Source organism: Euprymna scolopes, chromosome 14 (genome assembly GCF_053919585.1).
Source record: "Euprymna scolopes isolate OS-2025 chromosome 14, ASM5391958v1, whole genome shotgun sequence".
Taxonomy (NCBI): domain Eukaryota; kingdom Metazoa; phylum Mollusca; class Cephalopoda; order Sepiida; family Sepiolidae; genus Euprymna; species Euprymna scolopes.
The window spans coordinates 93,560,058-93,576,294 of NC_136495.1; the positions used below are offsets into that span (position 1 = coordinate 93,560,058).

The 16,237-nt window shown below is 29.5% G+C and overlaps 1 protein-coding gene across 6 annotated transcripts in view; it reads right to left on the minus strand.

The window, feature by feature from the left end:
* LOC145293166 (uncharacterized) overlaps positions 1-16,237 on the minus strand; it is a 333,600-nt gene that overhangs the window by 21,344 nt on the left and 296,019 nt on the right. For all 6 annotated transcript variants that reach the window (XM_080139627.1, XM_080139628.1, XM_080139626.1 and 3 more), the window contains 3 exons: positions 15,432-15,583; positions 4,375-4,446; positions 1,637-1,770 (listed from right to left, as the gene is read on the minus strand). In XM_080139627.1, the coding sequence (XP_079995753.1) occupies positions 1,637-1,770; positions 4,375-4,446; positions 15,432-15,583 (358 nt within the window). The remainder of the gene's footprint in view (positions 1-1,636; positions 1,771-4,374; positions 4,447-15,431; positions 15,584-16,237) is intronic.

Consider the following 16,237-nt stretch of genomic DNA (forward strand, 5'->3'; position numbering starts at 1 on the left):
ACTGGAGTTTTAGGTTTCTTCCAAATGCACTTTACATTAACGTCAACATGAATGAATAAGTGGTCTCATATGCTTGGGATGTTTGGGACTGACGCATTTGTGACTTTTTGACAAAACCTTTTATGAGAAAGAATGAGATTGATTTGGCCTTTACTCTTACTGTTGGAATGATTCCAAGTATGAAGGTTACAGTTCTGAAAGAAAGTATTAACCAGATAAAAGTTATTATCAGAACAGAAACTAGCCAGCTGTTCACTTCTAATATTACTGGAAACGATGGTGTGTTTACCAACAGAATTCTTATATGTGGAATGTAAGCCACAGACACGGGCATTGAAATCGCTCATAATAAAAAGAAAGTCACGCTGTGGAAAATAGCTGATAAACTCTTAAACTATTGATCACATAACATTGAAATTAACAGGAAATAGTAATCATACACCAAGGATGGTTTATAACGAGTAAAATTTTTATTTGGATGGATGAATAACACATACAGAAATGTCGGCAAGTTGAAATGCAAAATGTTCATTTCAACTTGATGACATATTTCTATTACTTTTGTACATGTGTAAATTCATTCATAGTTTGAAGTGATTTAATTTTAAATCTTTCTTATCTATCTGTTAACTCAGACAGAAGGAAACACGGCTGGAGCGCTAAATGTTTTGGTTGTGATTCTAGTTGATGACACTCAAGTCATTTTTAAAAAAAATCTTTTGAAATCACTATATTAGGTACAATATAATATTCAATAGAGAATTAGCTCTGTAATAATAAATATGAAATCTGCATGAATTTAAATATATTTAAGCATATTTTACGATCCGGCAAGGCTAGGCATCCCCCGCTAGTCTATGATAAATTGATGGAATATAACTTATCTCTTTGTATATTAAATATGAGTTCATCAATGTTTGTTTTCCCAAAGCCTTTTTCCTATATACTTTAATAACACAAAATACATGCTAAACTATATCTTAGTTCTGGGATTGAGTTATAAATACTATGTCAATTGTTTTGATTAGCCATAATTTATAATTAATCTTTCTCTTAGCTAGTGATGTATTTCTATCGATCCCTCTCTCTATGTTGTCACTCTAATAGTTCATTTATGTTTGTAAGCATTTAAAAAAAGAGTGACACTTTTTGTTCGTATCATTTAACATGTGTGTGTCTGTAGACACAACAAGCACATATGTAAATTAAATGGCTAAGTAATAAATCTCTTTACCTATATTAGAATAAAGAATAATACTTTCAAATAATATGTTTGTATACTACTACTACTACTACTACTACTACTAATAATAATAATGATGAGTATGATATAAAAGTAAAGAGAGTTATTTTTAGTTATGCAAGAATAATTACGAATTGTCAAATGAAAGTATAATAGTAGAATGTGATTGAACGAGTCATAGGTCTAATTAAGTAATAAACAGATAATAAAAACAAAAGTCTATTTTCTAAGGAAAATCGAAATAAACACCTCCACCAACAACAACACCACCAACAACAACAACACCACCAACAACAACACCACCAACAAAAACACCACCACCAACAAAAACACCACCACCAACAACGCTAAAAACATTGCAAATAAATGAAAGATTCAAAACAATTTATTCACCTTTGTTCTGTGAGGACTTTTCGGATTTTTTCAGATTTTGCTTTGCGTTTTTCTTTTTCTTCTTCTGTCAAATCTTCTTCATCAGAATCTGGTATATATCGTTCAGGAATGAATACCATTTCAGGCTTCATCAACTGAAAGACAAAAATAAAAAATTTAAAAAGAAATCAAGAATTTAAAAAGCAATCATTATAGTTTGTTGTATAAATTTTAATTCAACCAGATAAAAAAAAAATCAAATATTAAAACTATTTAGAAATATTAGACGTTTGATTCACATTAAAAATTGTGTTTTTAAGTAGCAGAAAGTTTTTTCATAGAAGATTAAGGAGTGCAATTTACAGGGACTGATGCCATCAGAACAGATAGCAAATTAGTCAATCTAATCATGTAATCAGATCTTAACAAGATTAGACGTCATGTCGATTATGAATATACAGGAGTATTTATACTCCTCAAAAGCAACTTAACAAGATGGATCCAATTATATAAGTAAACTAAGTTAAAAATAAAATTGTCTTCGTCTCCATTTATATTGCTGAACAAGATTATAGCATATATGCCTCTCCCTTGGACTATTAAGAGATCAAGCAATGTGTCCATATCGTGCCTTTATAAGCTATGAGCAAGAAGACCTGACATTGCTCGAGATTAAATGAGGATCCTCGAATGTTTCACACTAACAGTACTGTTTTTGTCATCAAAATTGGTGAAATCGACCATTTTCCAATCAAATTAATTGACTGCGTGCTCTGGTCAGGAACCCATCACAAGGAAGCTTCACATGCCTCTCTGCAGCGACTAAGTCCACAATACATTGTAGTCTACACTGTAAATTTCATAAAATTATTTTGTATATGTAATGGCTTGAATTAAAGTTTAATATGCAACATCGAGTATCGTGGTTCAATTGTGCTCTAAACAGAAACATTCATTTCAAATGTGCCCTGTCTTATCAAAGGCCCATATTATTGATTTTATATGTTGGGCCATTCTGCTTGTTGAGTGATAAAAATTTTCAATGCTCTTGTGACGTTAAGCTATACAGCATTATTAACTTTAATCAGATTTTTTTGATTATCGATACTTATCGAAAGCATTCCTATACAAAACGCAAGAACACTACCAGACACATAAAGCATATTTGTGAAATTTAAAAAAAAAAGATCAATCCAGGCATTTCGGTATCCATAGGGAATGAACTCAGACACATACATAGACAAAATACCTTTTATATATAAGTAAATATCGAGATTTAGTTCCTAACAATAAACAGTTTCTAAATCATTTTATGTTCTGATGATAGAAAATCTGTATAAAATCATCCAAACCTGACAAAAGAGAATAAAAACATTAAATAATCATTTTAATGACTAACACAAATAAAAACATTAAATAATCATTTTAATGACTAACACAAATAAAAACATTAAATAATCATTTTAATAACTAACACAAATAAAAACATTAATAATCATTTTAATAACTAACACAAATAAAAACATTAAATAATCATTTTAATAACTAACACAAATAAAAACATTAAATAATCATTTTAATAACTAACACAAATAAAAACATTAAATAATCATTTTAATGACTAACACAAATAAAAACATTAAATAATCATTTTAATGACTAACACAAATAAAAACATTAAATAATCATTTTAATGACTAAAACAAATAAAAACATTAAATAATCATTTTAATGACTAACACAAATAAAAACATTAAATAATCATTTTAATGACTAACACAAATAAAAACATTAAATAATCATTTTAATAACTAACACAAAAAAAAAATTAAATAATCATTTTAATGACTAACACAAATAAAAACATTAAATAATCATTTTAATGACTAACACAAATAAAAACATTAAATAATCATTTTAATAACTAACACAAATAAAAACATTAAATAATCATTTTAATGACTAACACAAATAAAAACATTAAATAATCATTTTAATGACTAACACAAATAAAAATTAGTATACAAATTAAAACCTAAACCCATAAAAGATTCATTGACAAAATATGTTGAACATGTCTAAAAATGCTATTTCAAACTGTTGTCATATTTGGACTGGTGAATTCCTGTTCCATTGGAGGGTTTTTTTAATAAAGTGCATAAATGTAATTATGTATCCATAATTTCATTGACGCAAGCCTTTCTTATTCTCTGCACCATCTTTCTCCCTCACAGATGTTAGGTTGATAGTTTCAGTTCTTTTTTTAAATACTATTATGGCATATGTATTTCAGAATTGTCTTATCTATTTCCTGCTTCTTTGTTACAGCTCGTTTGATTTGTTGGTCTAGTGGTTGTCATCAATTCACCATTTTGATACTTCATTGTAATAATGATTCTTATTCCAGTAGCTTCTTTCCAAGAACTGCAAGCTTGTGGGGAACTCTTTTCTTGGCCACTGTTTTCCTATAGCCATTGATCTTTTCAAGATCAGTAGAGCTCTCTTGCTTTTGCAATAATCGTTTTTCATTCTTATTAGCTCCAAACAAGGTGTGAAACCTTGTCTGGAGTGATTTCCATTAAAAACATCCACAACAAAGTGACAGAGGCTCTCATCAAGATGCTTGGATGAAGCATCTAAAACAAGATGCATGCTTAACAATGAAAACAATTTTCTAAACTGAAAATCATGACATGAACCAATGAAAAGAATGTTGTATATGCATTTTTTTAAAAAGTAAAAATAATGGATATGTATACCTCTCTATCAATTGTATCTTCATCAAACTTGTCAATTGTTGAACTTTTCACAATGTCAGGCATATTATTGATCTATAGAAGAAAATAATGTTAGCATCAATAAATTAAGGAATTAAAATGTCAAAAACATTAAATGACATTCACATTAAATATTTGATAAAGAATAATTATGTTTCTTGAAATACAGTGGAAAAACATTAAGAAAATCGAAAATGTCTTGAGATTCTTTGAAAAATCTAATGATGTTTTGCAACTTTTGAAAATTTTGCAGATTATTTTGAGTGGAGAAAATAACTTTTTGATTAAGATTTGGTTAAGGAATTTTATAATCTTCAAATTTAACCATCGTCTTTTCCCTTGTATAATGTTTACATGCAGTATGTTGTTCTTTTTTAGCATTAATTATATAATTAGAGGATACACATAGAAATTATCCAAATTATTAAATATGTAAATAAAATTTGGCTAGTTAAAAAAAAAAAGAAGAAAATCCATTCCCTCAGAAATGAACAATGTTTAAACATTTTTTTTCTACAACAATCTCAAAACTTTTTCTGTTGTCCTTTAGTCGTCATATTTTATAAATAACGTTTCTGATAAAGATGGAAGTATTGCTACTTTCTAGTTGACTGCTGTTTTGAGTGGATGCTTTGTGGAAATTTTCATTAATGCTCATTCTTGAGTGTTTTTTTTTTTCATAGTCATGTTCACTCCAAACAAGGCATATTGCCACTTGAACGTAAAGAGTTACCATTTGTTTAGGAGATGAGTGAGTTACATTTAAACTTTTGTATGTCAATACAGTTAGGGAAGCAGGTAATGGGGAGGGAATTCCAAAGTCCAACAATTTGAGAGAAGAAGCTATTGGAGTAGAAAGCTTTCTTTCTGGCATCTAGGGACCTCTACATTGAAGAGGGTGGGATTTTGTTGCTAAACAGTTTGTTGGGGGTATGTATGTCGATGGGTGGGGGGGTACAAGTGCAATGATTTCATCAGATCACATTCCATTAAAAATACTTGTAAAACAGCACAGCGATGCAACATTGCAGCAATGAGACAAGGGCAGGACCTATTAGACTTTTCTTTGAATCCTGTCCAAGAGGGAGAGACTAGTAGTGATGCACCAGCCTAGATGTGGTAACAATACTCGATGCATGGGCGAATGGTGGCTTTGGTACACGATACAGGATACTCTCAGGTGTGAGTAGTATGATAGAGCGAACCAGCAACTTTGGCAATGTCCTCAATGTATTTGTTCCAGTTTATTTTGCCTGTAAATGTTAAGCTGACGAGTTTGAAGGAATAACTCTCAGCTATGGTGTCATGGCTATCAGTGGTTTAGAATGTTTCTTGTCATTCTTTTAGCCTTATAAGTGATGACTAATTAGTGCACAACAAATCAATTGATTTTTTTTAGATTGTTTCACATGTTTTCACATATTGGAACTACCAAAATATGCAGATGTTTCTAAAATAAAAAAACAATTCAAGAAATCAAAGATGAAAAATGAAAAGATCAAATAAGCATAACACATCACTTAATAAGTCCCTAACCTGATGTATAAATGGTACCATTAATAAAAAAAAAAAAAAAATCTAGATGATGCTTATGAAGTACTAACCTTCAAATGGACATGTGTCAAAATTTGAACTCAACTTAGTTTATAAATCATAGTTATTTAAGTGATGCTATTGTTGCAAATTTTCAAAACAATGAAAACATTGTGTGTTGATGAAGTGTTGCTTTCTCATGGAAAATATGCGATTCAAGCAAAGCAATAGATAAGTGTTATTTAGATTCTGCTACATTTAAACAATGGTTAAAATGCAGCATGTAGATTTGAAATGCGGTTGTAGCGAATGTTAAAAGTATGTGCTGTGTTTTCTCACAGTCAAACACAGCAGATTGTTTGCCACATGTCCAACGCAACAAAATTAAGTTTTTGTGTCAATGTGTCACATTGGATGAAACATGGATCTATCACTTCACTCTGAAGTCAAATTGGCAGTCAATTGAATAAAGAGCAGCAAGTGAAAGTCATGTAAACATTAGCAGGAAAGGTTTTGGCCTCCATGTTTTGGAATGTGCAAGGTATTTTATTCATCAATAACCTTGAGAAAGTAAGAACTATGAATACTAATGAATATTAGAAAGCATTATTAATATATCTGAAAGAAATCATCAAAATATGGTCACAAATGAAGAAAAGTGTTCTTTCACCACAACAATGTACCATATCCCAAGTCAATCGTAATGATGGTAAAACCAGATGAACTGCACTTCAAATTATTTCTGCATCTACCCTATTCTCCAGATCTGATCTCCAGAAACTGCTGGCTGTGTTCAGACCTCAAAAGAATGCTCTAGGGAAATCAGAGACTATGTCGATGAATCAAATCAAATTCTGTTTAAAAGAATTATTAATTAGCCTCAGCACTTATTGAGTGATATATGATATTTTAAAATGGTCAATTTTTTTTGTTGAAACAATATTGCAGCTAATTGTTATTTTACTTTTATGGGAGAATATTTCTCAGTTACAATTTTTCTAGTTCACTATTGATGATATATTTTATAAAAATATTTCTCTATCTGTTCAATTCCAGTGATACTAATAAAAATGTTTGATTTTATTTTGAAAGTTACTCCTAAATAATAAATAACAAAGAGTCCGTTTTGTTAGTCACAAATCTGTAAGTAAAAACTTTGAATGTCAAATGAAATTCACAAATCGTCGTAAATACCAACTTTCTGTCAATTATGACAGTCAGCTTGTACTTTAACTGAATTCACAGATTGGTTGAGGATGAACTTAAATTTAAATAGCGGTTCACTATCCAAGAAGATCTATACAAGCTTATCGTTTTTCTTTTGCCAACATATTAGATGGCTTACTTTGATGAGTCGCCATGTTCTTCACTACAAGTAGTTAAGTATGATTGTGAACAAATGGATACATTCTATTCTTTACCAATGAGTTTGAGAAGTCAGCTTTAAAATGACATTTTTAAAAAATACCCTAAGATCTTATTTTTTTTGATTGGAAAGAAATGCAATCAGAATCTCAGTCTGGAAAACAAACAAGCAAACGAGCAAAAAAAAAAAAAAAGCCCAAACCAAAAAAACAATCAATCCCAGTAACACTAAGAGTAAGAGGTCTGGCCATTAAAAGATAAAATATTATGAGTATACTTGTTTAGAGCAAATATTCTAAAATGTTAATCTTCTTGAGAACATATTTTTATTTAAAAACGTTACTTTATTATCTTTAATAGTTGAAGACATCGTTCTATGTAGATTGCTTTAAAAAACAAAGCAAACAAAAAACAACAGCTTAAAATAAAAAGCTACCTTATAACACATTTTGAAGTTTTCTAACATATCTAAATAACACTAAGCCTTACGGGATTGCTTCCCTTGACCATTAACTTTCTAGTCACTTCCCTTTAACTAACCATATTGACTCCTCTTTGTATTAATAAATTTGCAATGTTGTGTGTCTGTATGCTTGCCTATATGTAATTTTGTTAAAGGCAGACTGATATACAAGGTCGGTTGCAGACTGATATGAAGGCAGACTGATATGCAAGGTCGGTTTTACCGCAGAGAAAATCCAAGGGCACTTTGGGATAAAAATAAAATTTTTAGAGCGATTTTTTTTTTTATGCTATACTTCTCCTTCAGTGACCAAAAGGTCACTGAAGGAAAAGTGTAGCATTAAAAAAAAAACTACACTAACCAAAAGCTGATTAAAAACGACAGATTATTCAAACTACTATTCTAATCTTGGATGCTATTTTTCTAAGATGAGAATAGTAATCTGAATAATCCAAATTTTTAACCTCATCTAAAAAATTTTCAACCTCATCTAAAAAATGACAAAAAAAGATAATTGTTTAAAAAAATTTTTTTTTTTATTGTTTTCTCAACACTGTGAGCTAGTTTTTGTGTTTCTGGTATAAATTGGTGAAGTTTGCATCCCAAAGTTTTTTTTTCATCTATGTCAAATGCTTTCAATCGTTTTATTTTTCTTTCCAATATTGTTTTTTTTATAGCAATGCTTTTTATTTTTTTTTTATCACAATGTTGTTTATTTTTCTAACTAAAGTCCAAAACAATCTAATAAAAGAGAAAGCTTATTTGAATGTCATATGCATACAAGATGTGGCATGAAGATTTCCCATATTTAGAATGAGTACAAGGCAGGTTTTAGTGGGGGTAAAGAGATGGAGCCGATCTTGATAGGGTCGATTATTTTCATCACAAAATTTTCTTTCTCTAAACAATGTCATATATTAGATTTATACAGGTTGAAGCACATGCCAGTCCAGCCACACTGAAAACTGTGATAATCAAACAATCTATGACTACTTTATGGGTTGAACATTCTGATAAGGGAAATTGCCTACTGCCACTAGCAATAATGAAAGCTGTTTATAAAAAATGGAGCATTGTAGGCATCTGATAATGTCTATATAGACATATAGATTTCAATTACTTCACAGCTGATTGCTGATGGCACAATGGGTAAGAAATTTGACTATTGACAAAACAATTGGGGTTCTGTGTCAACTTGAAGCCCTTAAGTTAATGCCTAAACACCAATTCATTGCTAAAAACTCTTAGAGCACCATAGATAGCATAAAGATGACCTTGCAATTTTATTATTTCATCCATGCAACTAACTATCTTAACTATCATGTTAATATATTAATATGATAGCGTGTGTGTTATTTTCTGTGTCACGCTTACATCCGGGTTGTTTAATTGCTATGTACTTCCATTTCTTGTCATAAATAATTTTACCACGAATTCTTCATAAGTTTTGGTATTTTTTTTTTTTTGAAATCACAAAATAATATATAAAAATCAATAGAACATTAACTCTATAATAATATATATGAAATCTGCAAGAATTAAAATATCATATTTAAGTGTACTTTACGACCGGGCTTTGCTGGGCGTTCATACTAGCTTAGATAAATACTTTTGCAGTTTTAACAAGAGAGCTACAATGATATCAGAGCATCTCCATTTAAACTGAACATCTACAGAATGCCAACATCAATATATTACATATGAATGAGTCCCCTGTGGAATTTCCACAGGCCGCGCTAGTTGTTATTACTACCAGTTAGCACCTTTAACCTGGTCACCAGCCTTTCTAACACTACACGTACACATCATCACATTATTCAGTACAAAATTTTTTTTTTATGTTATCCACTTTGTCCTAAATTTGTGGTATGTCCCAGATGTTGATGCCCTATAAGTGATCGCTGGCTTCACCTAATAAGTAGCACCTGCATTAGTTTCAGAAAATGTTTTGAAGTTCATAAAATTATAATGAAAAACAAAAAAAAATAAACATCATGAATATTTTTTTTGTTTATAATCACTCCACCATGATCATTATTTTTGAAATCATTACGTTTTTAGCATGACTATTCTAATAGACATAAATTCTTAGTATATCGATGCATTTTGATGATAAACAAGTTGGTTTTTATTTTATTAAATACTTTTACCAAAAGATAAAATGACATACAAATGAATAATCCAAATTTGTTTACAGAAACAATACTCCTTCATATCCGATTATAGAAATAATTATCCAATGAAATGAAAAAAGGAAAAACCAAAATTTGTTTTATCTTCAATGTTTTGTTTATATTTCAAATAGAATTATCTTGAAATAAAGATGAAACGCTGGTGAATATATAAACAATTTTTGTTTTTCCTTTTCCATATATATCTTACAGAATAATTGGCTACACTAAAAAAAAGTAATTGCGTTTAGAGTTATTTCCCTTTCATTGATCTTCATTCAGAATCCATTGATTTCATGTCACGAAAATTATTTCACCTTCATTCATAAACAAAGCAGTCTTTTTCTTTTTTTTTACTACTGGCCAACGACATGTAGGTAAAATTAGCACATACACACACAATGTCACGCAAAGATGATACAATTCATTTCAATCTTCAGACTACTAAAGAGCATTTTATTTACCAATAACGGACATCTGTTTTTCCATATAACTTTAACAATATCACTCAGAGTTCACTTGAAATATATCACAAATCCAACTCGGAGTTATTAAAATATATAAAAAAAAATATTTCGTATAAAACTAAATCAACAAATTACTTTTTTTGTCGAGTTAAAACAAAGATTTAAAAAAGAAAAAAAGTTTATTTTTTATCTTATGGATAAATGATGCAAATATGAAAATTTTTAGCATTGATTTTATAAGAAATGTTTATGCTTATGATTTTATAAATGTTTATGTTTATGATTTTATAACAAATGTTTATGCTTATGATTTTATAACAAATGTTTATGCTTATGATTTTATAACAAATGTTTATGCTTATGATTTTATAATAAATGTTTATGCTTATAATTTTATAACAAATGTTTATGCTTATAATTTTATAACAAATGTTTATGCTTATGATTTTATAACAAATGTTTATGCTTATGATTTTATAACAAATGTTTATGCTTATGATTTCATAACAAATGTTTATGCTTATGATTTCATAACAAATGTTTATGCTTATGATTTTATAAATGTTTATGCTTATGATTTTATAAATGTTTATGTTTATGATTTTATAACAAATGTTTATGCTTATGATTTTATAACAAATGTTTATGCTTATGATTTTATAAATGTTTATGCTTATGATTTTATAACAAATGTTTATGCTTATGATTTTATAACAAATGTTTATGCTTATGATTTTATAAATGTTTATGCTTATGATTTTATAAATGTTTATGCTTATGACTTTATAACAAATGTTTATGCTTATGATTTTATAACAAATGTTTATGCTTATGATTTTATAACAAATGTTTATGCTTATGATTTTATAAATGTTTATGCTTATGATTTTATGTTTATGTTTATGATTTTATAAATGTTTATGCTTATGATTTTATAAATTTTTATGTTTATGATTTTATAACAAATGTTTATGCTTATGATTTTATAACAAATGTTTATGCTTATGATTTTATAACAAATATTTATGCTTATGATTTTATAACAAATGTTTATGCTTATGATTTTATAAATGTTTATGCTTATGATTTTATAAATGTTTATGCTTATGATTTTATAAATGTTTATGCTTATGATTTTATAACAAATGTTTATGCTTATGAGTTTATAAATGTTTATGTTTATGATTTTATAACAAATGTTTATGCTTATGATTTTATAAATGTTTATGCTTATGATTTTATAACAAATGTTTATGCTTATGATTGTACAACAAATGTTTATGCTTATGATTTTATAACAAATGTTTATGTTTATGATTTTATAACAAATGTTTATACTTATGATTTTATAACAAATGTTTATGCTTATGATTTTTTAAAAAATACTTGCAAAAATGCTGTGATTTCTGATGGCTCATATAATATAAATTCATCTCAGATTGCAACTGAGACAAAAAAAAATTAGTGTAAATTTAGGTCCATAAAGGCATTCTGAGTGGAAAGTTGTGCTGCGATATGTTTGCTCACATTACATTTAAACTTGTGCATGTTTGCACAGAGAAACGGAGGGAATTGAGTGGCTTGGAGAAAGAAGTTAATAAGGTAGAAAGCCTTTTGACATCTGGGGATCAAACAATGAAGGGGTGGATTTTGCTGACTATTATTTAGTTGGTTGGAGCATCAGAGCAGCAAGTATTGTTTTATTTTATTATTAACTGAGAAGGGTTGATATGATGTAAAAGAGATGAAGAAATCAAACCATACTATGAAATACTTTGTGATATTTACCAATTGATATTGGCATAATGGTTAGAGTGTTTGTTAATAAGCAGGGAGATTGGGGTTCAAGCCTTAGTTGAGTCATATCAGAGACTAAAGAAAATGGTACATGATGCCTTCTTGCTAAACTCAGTGTTATAAGGTGAGAATCAAGAGAAAAGCAAGCAATCTGATGAAAGGAGTGGAATCCTCCCCAAGATCTCAGTAAAGAAGCCAATGAAATCGGAGCTTTCAGGTCATCTTCAGCTATGATTAATCCATTTTTTTAAGACTCTTCTCCCTGAGATCATGGCTTGTCAAATATCTTTAGGAATGGATATGTTTAAACAATAGAGAAAGTTGAATATGTTGTCAAAGGTATCTATTAAATACTGATGAAAATAGTTTATATATAAAGACTCCATTTTATTTCAATATTGGTACTTCTAATGAAAATATTGGGGTTATTTGCTTTTCAGATATTTAATGAAAAAAAAAAGCACAAATGCTTTATTAATGCTATCCAAAAGGATAGAATATTTTTCATTTTTGTGATATAAAATAGAAGTGCAGGGGTGGGGACGCCCGGTTTTGCCCAGGCGTAAAATACGCTTAAATATGATATTTTAATTTGTCCAGATTTCATATATATTATTATAGAGTCGTGATTTCAAAAGTTTAAAAAAAAAAAGTATTTGGGTGCCATCAGCTAGAATCGAAACCGAAACTGTAGCATTCAAAGCTGGTGACGTTACCACTGTACCAATGTGACACACATATAAAGTGATTAAAAATTAAAAATAAACGAAGATGAATGTTCAAAATGTTTAACTATTTTTGCAATCATTTTTGACCCCTTAAAAAATTTTGAACCGGCTAAAGATCCATAAAAGAACGGCCCGTAAAAAATGCAATCATTTGAGGCCCCTAGCACTGCTCTGCGACTTTTAGTTTCGGAGGAGGTAGAGTTTTAAAATATGGAAACAGACAAACATAAATTAGATGTAAAATAAGGATCACAATTTTAATTTTTGTTAAAAAAAAAAAAGACTTAAAGAAAACATTCACATCCAGTAAAGCCAGAAAGAGAGACTAATAGAAAAGAGGAAGATACAGACTTAGACAACGTGAGAGAAAGAGTGAGTGGCTGAGGCAGAGAAATATGAAAAGAAAAACAGGGGGGGGGGGTAGCAGAGCAGACAAAGAGTAACAAATAGGAGGAACCAAGAGACACAAAGAGAAGGGGTAACCAAGAGACAGGGAGAGAAGGGAAACCAAGGGAGAAAGTTGCTGAGAAAAAGAAAGGAAAGTTTGTTTTTACCACTTAATATACAGATGAATCTCAAAAGAGAATCATGATTTCATTTTTAAATATGATTTCACTAGATGGAGGCATGTGGCTCTACGACAAAGAAAATGTTTGTGAAGTATGGTAATATTTGCTTTTTCTACCACTAACCAGTCTAGTAACTAGTCTATACTCCTATAAATTCGTTTTTCTTTTGTGTGTATTGATATTCATATTAAAACCCCTCTTTTCTATTTATTTAATGTATTTACTTGCTTCCCCACCGAAGTAAATTAGGTACAAGGCTGTTTTTAATGTGGGGTAAAAACCAGCTCCCCTAAAAGTAAGCAAAAAGAGGGCACTCTGGTTACCAAAAATAATAATTGTCCCAGTATAGAGGGTTTCCCCTCCATTGACTGGTACAAATTATCTTAAGTGCCATATCTGCAGAAACGATACTACACTTTGATCCCAGCCCGAAGGCCAAGAACAATAGAAAAAAGACAAGCCTCTTTTCTAATTATTTAAAAAGAAAATCCAATTTTCTTATATATGGGTTGTGGAATTGCATTCACTAACAAAAGATCTAGCTAATTTGCATATTCTTTTAAACATTTGTTTTAATTAATTCCCTATTAGTTACTTCGGTTTTCTAATGGGATAATCATCTTTAGTTAACTATTATGTGTAATTATATTCATGCAGATATTCTACATGATTTATACTTGCATAATATTTGTGTAAAAAGCTTATAGTAAACACAAAATTGTTTCCATATATATTTATGTATACGTATATATTTTTGTTTAACAAATTTTGCCTACCAAACTCCTCCTAGAGTTTTTGGTCTACAGACATGAAACTTCATATATAAGGTATTTGAATCCATGCAAAAGTTTATATTTAAGTTTTCGTCCGGAAAAATCGGTGCCAAAGTGTGAAAATTAAAAAAAAAAAAATGAAATTTGCTTGGCGAAGGTCGAACGCGGGCATTACGAATGCATAACGTAGTAGCTGTTCGTTCATGTTTTAATTTTTAGCCTTGCAGTAAACATGTTTCATAGCCAAGTCATTGACGGCTGAGGCAAAATAAATCATGAGCTGAATGTTTTAGTTTCGATTCTTGGTAGTGGTGCACGAGTCTTTTTGTTCTTTTATACTTTTTAAATCATTACTATATATTGCATCTATCTATCTATCTATATATCTATAAAAGTAAAAATGTCTGTCTGTCTTTTCTCTATGGTAGTTAAGAAAGACTATTATACAGAAAGGCATTACTTTACATATTCACACTTTTGAATATATACTCGTATGCACATAACCTTATCAACAGTACATAGGGCCTGAGCAAAGCCGGGTGGAACTGCTAGTAATAAATAAAGGCAATGCAGAACAACATTTAACTATTTATTGTTGAGATCAACATTTTGTTGAGAAATCAAAACTTTTACCTATTTTTTTTTTTTAACCAAATATATACTACTTATTAGAAATAAATTTCAAAATTAACCATGGTTTTAGTTATGTTTGCAATTCCATCTTCATCAGCACCAAATTAAGATTTCTAAGACGAAATACATTTAAAATAAAAATAAACTTAAACAAAAATGATGTATTTCATTTTAATTCTTGGTTCTTTAAAAAAAATAAATAAAAAAAATTACTTGTTTTAAATTCATTTTCATATATTTTAGAAATTTTGTTTTAATTTGCTTTAATTTAAACTTCAATCAGTATCATGGTTACTAAGAGTTAAGACCTCTGCGACTTAAATATTATAGCAATAATAACATCACAGATGAGAATGCCAGTCTTGTTATAAATATTCTAAATCAAAATTCTTCATCTTAAAAGTTCTGACAATGAATGAGTTAGTATACATTACAGAGTTTGTATATGTGTCAGGAAGATCAACACATAAGTTTGACTCCCCCTAGAAATGAGAGGTCAGAGGAAATAAAGGTTTCACCAAAATGTGGAAGCTGACTTACTAAAGTGGCACCAGGTATTAGATCACCTGCAGACGATATGATTGAAGACTGTTTCTGAAGAACATGCTCCAATTTAATCGGTTCACTGCTCGAAATGGTCAAATAGCGATTACGGCCACGTGGTGATCGCTTCAGCTTGGGAACAGAAAGGCCTGCAAAAAAGAACAGGAATCAGTGCAAGTTCAACCAGCAGACAGGTTGTGCAGCGTGATAAACAGGTCACTGATTCTACTAATAGCATATTAAGTGGTCTAAGTTATCAGATTAGAAGTTGCTGAAGAAAACAATTGTTTCATTAATAATGAAAGCATGCAAAGATAGGATTGTTATGGGTTTGGGTTAGTTGGTATGCGGACAGAGCAGTAGCTAAAATGCAAGAGATGAAAAAGCAGGCAAGCAAATCAAAAATGAAAATATGTTAATAAATAAATGAATGAAAAATTCAAGCAAACATTCAGACACAATGACATTCCTGGAATATTAATTTTTACTGGTATAAAAAGAAAGAAATAAAAATAAATATCAAAACAAAAGAAACAAAACAATACGATTTGATTCTACAAAAATGATCAACGGGTGATAATTGAATCTATCAGAATAATTGAATTATTTTTTTTAATATATTTTTCTTTGACAAATCCTGAGACAAGCACAATTAAAATATATTAATTCTCACCAAATCTCTAAAAACTAAGAAGATGATCACGTACAATTGTGTACGATTTAAAGACTTCTTTTTCTAAGGTCTACAAGCAAAGAAGGATGTCACTCATTTCTCATCGGTAATTTAACAAGTACTAATTAAA